General features: G+C 58.0%; 1 protein-coding gene across 8 annotated transcripts in view; it reads left to right on the top strand.

The window, feature by feature from the left end:
- The first annotated feature begins 964 nt into the window (after nt 1-964).
- FLT4 (fms related receptor tyrosine kinase 4) overlaps nt 965-6190 on the top strand; it is a 41765-nt gene continuing 36539 nt past the window's right edge. For 3 of the 8 annotated variants that reach the window (XM_074313364.2, XM_019716989.3, XM_074313363.2), the window contains exon 1: nt 965-1122. In XM_074313364.2, coding sequence (XP_074169465.2) covers nt 1056-1122 — 67 coding nt within the window. In that variant the 5' untranslated portion in view covers nt 965-1055. Of the gene's footprint in view, nt 1123-1297; nt 1577-6190 lie in introns of those variants that run through there. The other 5 variants (XM_074313358.2, XM_074313359.2, XM_074313361.2 and 2 more) reach the window with 3 other exon arrangements.

Raw genomic sequence — 6190 nt, 5'->3', positions numbered from 1 at the left:
ATTGTGTTACATCTCATAAGAATTTTTTAAATTTCAGAACAAAAATTTTTCTTACCCATCAATATGCAGGTGAGAAAAAAAAAACTAACTTAATTATTTTGTTGCCTAGTTTCCCCCACTGTAGTTATTAAATCAGCAAAATTATCCCCACGGATTTGTGATTCCAACTTAAGAATATATTCAATTCTTACTTGAGAGTTGGTAATGGTTGTTATCAACAATCTGGTCTTGGTTTTTGGCAAGGATGATCGGATTGGGGGTCGGGGGGGGTGTGTGGGAAACGTGTGAATGAAGTAGAATAAAAGCAAGGGAGGGAGATAGACATCGTCATGGGATTTATTTTTAAATAGGAAAATTCTAGAGACAGAACTGAAAAGAGAAAGGAAGTCAGTGGGACGGTTGCCAAGTCAGAGAGTAAAGTGTCACCTGATAAAAGGGCTTATGAATGAGCTCAGAGCAAAAATATTTAGGGGAGATCTAAAGAGGAGGCCATGCCTGCAGGGTGGAGGTGGATTACATCGGGTGCCTGGCCCAATATAATACAGCCTCCATCCACACCATGTAGGTGGTAAGATAAAGTCTGCGGAATGTACTCAAAGATTTGATGTACAGCTATTTTAAACTTTATTTATTTATTTATTTATACTTTAAACGTAATATTTATTGATTGAAGAAAATTACAGAAAAATACGCGCTGCCACATTTTGTTCAACCTTGACCGCCGGACTCCATTCCGGTTTAAGCGCACAACCAAGGACATGTGCGTTACCTTTCTTCTCTGCCCGCCGGGAGCCGCCCCGATGACCCCAAGAACCGCAGTTAACTCGGAAGAGGGCACTGACCAGCCTCCAACCATCGGTGCACAGCAGGCACGGTCTTTCGAGGCTGGACGTCCTCTCGGCCGGGGGCGGGGCTGAGAGATGCACGGGGCGGTCCGAGGGGGCCTGGCCCCTCCCTGGAGCCCCGTCCCGGCCCCGCCCCACCCTCTCCAGAGCTCACATCGCGACCCCCCAGCGGCGGCTTTGCAGGTCCGACCCGCGCTGCAGGGGCCGGAGATGCAGTGGGGCGCCGCGTTGTGCCTGCGCCTGTGGCTCTGCCTCGGACTCCTCCACGGCAAGCACGGTAAGCCCTCCTCCCTCCCGGGTGCGCGGCTGGCGGCGAGGGGGACGCTCTCACAGGGCGAGTGTGGGATTGCACCGACGGGTACGGACGGGGGATAGGGCATCCGTCATCTTGGGGCACCAGGGGAGACAGGGCCGGGAGACAGGGGTACCGACACCGGACGAAGCACGGCGGGTCCGGCCCGGGCCGGCCGGGATGAGGAAAGGGCGGGCGGGGACTGCAGCCGGGTCAGGGACTGGGCTCCGGCTGCACCGCAACGCAGGAATCGTGCCCGGGTTCCCGAACTCGCTCCACCATCGATGGCTCAGCTGCTTTGGAACCCGGCCGGCGCGCTTCATTCTTTTTCTGATCTTTTGCTTCCTTACTCCCCCGCGGAGCCCCGGTGCTCCGACCCGCGCGCGCCCGGGGTCGTCTCGGCGCCGAGGCCGCTATTCCCGCCGGGCCGCAGACCTGGGTGCGTACTTCCCTGCCGTCTGCGCTCGAGATAGGTCCCCCAGAGGGCGCTCGGGGAGGGCGCCCACCTTCCTCGGGCCAGGGACTCCGGGGCGGGTGTTCAGGGACTGCTAGAAACAGGCGCCGTCCGTAGGATTGCGCGCAGGTGCGTGTTGGAACTTGAGGCGAATCTGAAGTCGGCAACTTGTGAGCGATCCGCACGGCAGAAGAGGCAGGAGACCTGCCCTCCCCGTATTGGGGGTGCAGGGGTCTTGAAGACTGAACTAAGGAGCCTGGGCCATAAGGCAGGGGCCACCACAGAAGGATCTTAAGTTCAGGAGAGGCTGGATCGGGTTTGTGATGGGAACACCACGGGAGGTTGCCTCTGTGGAGTTGGAGAGAAACGGAGGATGGGGGATGAGGAGGGAGCAGAGCGGTATGGTTGGCTGAAGATGGCAGGGATAAAGCGTCAGGAGTGGAAAGGGAATGAGCTGGAAGTCCACGCTGGAAATCAGAGGGTAAGAGGGATGGCTGTGGGGCAGTGGGAGGAGTGCTGGGAGGTCTGAAGGAAGAGATGGGAACCTCACCATTTGGAACACGGTGGGCTCTGAATACTGGCTTTCGCGTGCTTCATCTCTTAATCCTCACACGGGAGTGCTAGACCCACTTTTCAGATGGAGATGCTTAGACCAAAGACATATGTAACTTCTCCAAGGTCCCCAGGAGGCCAATAGTAAGGAAAGTGGTCAACCCAGGTCTTGGGGGTAACAAAGCCCTGGTTTTCTGTGCCTTCGTGGGCTGACAGAGTGTGGACGAACCTCAAGGCATGTGGGAGGAGGGCATGTGTCTGTGCCTGGAATTGGGCTGATCTGAACTGATCCTGCCTCCCCTGGGCCTTTCCCCTGCACCCAGCTCAGGGCCAGGCTCTCACAGGTGCTCAGTATTGTTTGTTGAGTGACTGAATGAGTGTGGGAGAAGTGAATGGGGCCTTGGTTGGACTGCGGGGCTGAAGGGTGGGAGACCCTGCCTTGAGGAGACATCTGGCAGGCAGCTGGGTGTAATATCAGAAAGAGGCTGGGCTGGGGAACTGGAGAGGGAGCAGAGCAAAGGGTCCAGGATGGGACATCCCTCCGCAGAGGGGCCAGAGAGAGAGGCTTCCAAGGAGATGGGAACATTCTTCAGGGTGTAAGAACCAAGAGAGGTTGGCGTCCTGGTGCTCGGGAAGTGGAGGAGGGGAGGTGGGTGAGGCCTGCCATCAGTGCAAGTGAGTCTTTCCAAAGTTCGGCAGTGAAGGGGAGAAGAGAGGATGTCATCTGCAGGCGCCCATAGGAAGGGTGGCCCAGGCTGGATCAGGGAGATGCCCACAGAGAGGAGAGGACATCATTGCTACCCCCCACCCCACCCCCCGAGCCCTGCATTTGTCGCACCCACACTGCTGGGTGAGGAGGACTCTGCAGCCTGATGGGGATGCTGGAGCAGAAGTGTATACACTTCAGCTGAGTGTCAGCACAGCCAAAGGAGGAGGCCAGGTGATGGCAGGTGCGAAGCCTGGGGACCCTGAAGTTGATCCTCAAATGTGTGCTATTGGTTGTAGAACCAGACCCTTGTTCCAGCTCTCCCCCTAAGTCATTTGCTGTACCGCCTGCACCGCTCTCTTCCTTTCCCTGCACCTCAGTTTCCCCAGGTAGAGCAGTGTGACAGGCTGGCAAGTACTGTGGACTGTGCTTGGGCTGGACTTCATGGCTCGGTGTCTCAGTCCAGTTCCGAAAAGCCTTGCCCAGGCAGTGTCCCTGTAGAGAGGGCAAATGGCAGAAGTCAGTCCCGAGAGGCTTTGTCTAGAGAGGCCGTTTGTGTCTCTGGACAGTGGGCACTCAGCTCAGGGACATGCAGAGGAGGCAGGTGACAGCTGGGCAGCTACATTGGCCTGGCCTGAGGATGCTGGCCCCTGCCGTGGGCTGAGTCGCACAAGGCCATCCCACTCTCCACTGTCCCAGCTACTCAGCCCTGAGCCAGACCCAGGTATGGGACAGAGGTGTGGGGGTGGAGTGGTCCAGGCTGGATGTGGGAGCTGGGCTCACCTTACTTGGTGCCTGTGGACCACTGGCCTCAGCTCAGTGCTGCGGGGATTCCAGTGCAGGTGCTGTTCACGTGCCTGCCAGTCCAGAGGCACAGGGTCAGTGTGGCTGAGGGGCTCTGCCTCCTCAGAGCACGGTGGGCATGAGGTGTCACAATTGGACTGTCCGGTCGTTTCCCAGCTGTGCCTTCTCCACCCTGCCCTCAGGCAATGGCACCCTGACGGAGGGAAGGCGACTGCAGTTCTGTGCAAGTCACAAGCTATGGTGCTCAGCGTGGTCCAGGGGGAATTTGGACCCGGCCCCATCCTGCAGGGGTTTCCTGAATGCCAGACTAGCAGGGACACAAATGTGGCATCAGACGTCTGTAACACAGGAACAAAAGTGCTCAGTGACCCCAGTGAGGCCCAGCTGGTGGCTGTGGCTGCACAGGAAGGCAGTGGCACTTCCAGCTTGGGGCTTCCTGGAGGATCTGCAGGCTTCAGGGCAGGGAATTCCAAGCAGGGCAAAGAACCCCTCAGAGGCAGGAAAGTCCAGATTGTGTATGGGACACACTGTGTATGGGGACTCGTAGGTGGTCAGATGAGGCTGGCTAGGGTCTGGGGTGGGGGAGACGAGGCAGGTAGAGGTGGCAGGAGCCAGCAGCACTTCTGGAAAGGGGACATTCTGAGCAGGGAGCCACCTGGTTGGGGCCCATGAAGGCATCACCAGAGGCACAAGACCAGATGCAAGCCCACAGCAAGGAGGATGTGGGTGAACCCAGGAGCTGCACTCGAGGGGCAGGCAGCCATAACTGGGAATGGTGGGGAGAGTGTGACGAGGGCCAGTCTCTGGCTTAAGCAACAGAATGGGTCATGAGGTTGTTTACCAGATGGGGACCCTGGGAGGAGTAGCAGATGTGGAGAAAGGTGAAGGCAGGTCTTCTGGGCGGAGGTGTCCAACAGGACTTTCCGGGAGACCCTAGTTGATACAACTTGACCAGATAAGGAAGGAGGAAAATTAGGAGCACTTGAGTATGATGGGGCTGAGGGGACCCCAGGGAAATTAAGTGGGGTCTTAGCCATGAGGGGAAGTTCTTCTCTCGGTATAGCTTACACCCCTCCTGCTGTTGTCTGGGTGTTTTCCTCCACGTGGCAGATTTCCTTCCACGGGGGCCTAGCCTGTGCCCCATAGCCCTCTGAGATGCCACTTGGAGGGGTGGGATGGAGAGAGGGGTACGGACAGCGGCTCACACTCCCTGCACCGACCTCTGAGTGAGGCCTGGCCGACGTGTCCAGCTGGAGCGGGCATTCCTGAGTTTCGATCCTTTGCAGACACTGGCTTCCTCTGGGATCTTGGTTTTCCGGTCACGCCGAAGGCTGAAGTCTGGGAGAGGAAGGTGCAGGTCTGCATGGTGGCAGCAGCTGAGGCTGGGCAGGCAGACAGCAGGCACACCCTGCCCCAGGCCAGGCTGGGTGTGGGTGGCCCAGCGAGCAGGCACAGGTCAGGGTGGTGAGTGGGGGAGCCCCGCCACGTGGTCAGCGAGGTCAGCAGGGGTTCATGGGAAAGGACTTGTCGGCCACAGGAAAGGACATCCTGCCTGCGTTTCCCTCTTCCTGCAGCAGGAGCCCACGGCCCCGATTTAGCAGTGCTGGGGGGCCACCTCTGAGCCAGCTGGGCAGTCTGATAACACCGCCCGTGCTGACCCCAGGCAGGCGGGGGCAACTGCCCAGCACAGCTGGCTGTACCTGCAGCTGTGCAGTGCTGGGAGGTCAGCATCTGCCAGGGTTTCCCTCCTTCCCACCCCCTGGAGGTACTCAGGCAGCCCCCACTCCCACTCAGACTCACCATCGGTCCCTGCTTCCTGAAATTGCCTCTGCACTGCCCCCAGAGGGACTCTAAAACAGAGACCTGAACCTTCAGCAGCCCCCCAGTGGTCAGCACCAGCTTCCTGGGTGGGGGGTAGAGGTCCTCATGCTGGGGTCTCCAGGGCACCCCTCGGCCCGTGTCCACCTAGCCCACGCCCACCATGCACCCCAGCCCCAGTGCAGGACATTTCTCCTGCTCCAGATCCGTGCTGCCCTTCACCCTGCCTTCCCGAGCCTGCATAGAACCCTGGACAGAGGGCCAGGGTGCTGCCCTAAGTAAGTGGGAGGACCCTATGAGGAGGGAGGGGGCTTCATTCCCACTGCTGTGTACCCTGAGAGCCTGGAATCCAGGTGTTCAGGTGGGCTTGGAGGAAGCTTTTATCCTCACCCATCCTAAAGGACTCTCCTCAGAGCTACCCTAATCTCATCCTGATGAAGACGTTTGTGCAGAGTAGTCTGAGCAAGCACGCACACTCACACGCACACTTGTAGTGTCTGGCAGAGAGCCACACCTCTGTGAAATGGTCAATCAAATTGCTTCACACTAGGTGTGTGAAGTTTTACCTTGTGACATAGGCTTCCTGTGCCCATTCTGGAGACTAGGAAATTGAGGCCAGAGGGGTAAAGTGGCTCATTAGATGCTAGAGCAGCTTTGAGGGGGTGACAGGTGTCTGATTCCAGATGGCATGGGGGTGGAAGGGGTCAGAGGGGCAGGCA

Source organism: Rhinolophus sinicus, chromosome 5 (genome assembly GCF_057876585.1).
Source record: "Rhinolophus sinicus isolate RSI-liver-muscle chromosome 5, RSI-T2T, whole genome shotgun sequence".
In the NCBI taxonomy this organism is placed as follows: domain Eukaryota; kingdom Metazoa; phylum Chordata; class Mammalia; order Chiroptera; family Rhinolophidae; genus Rhinolophus; species Rhinolophus sinicus.
This window is presented reverse-complemented; position numbering and strand designations above follow the sequence as displayed.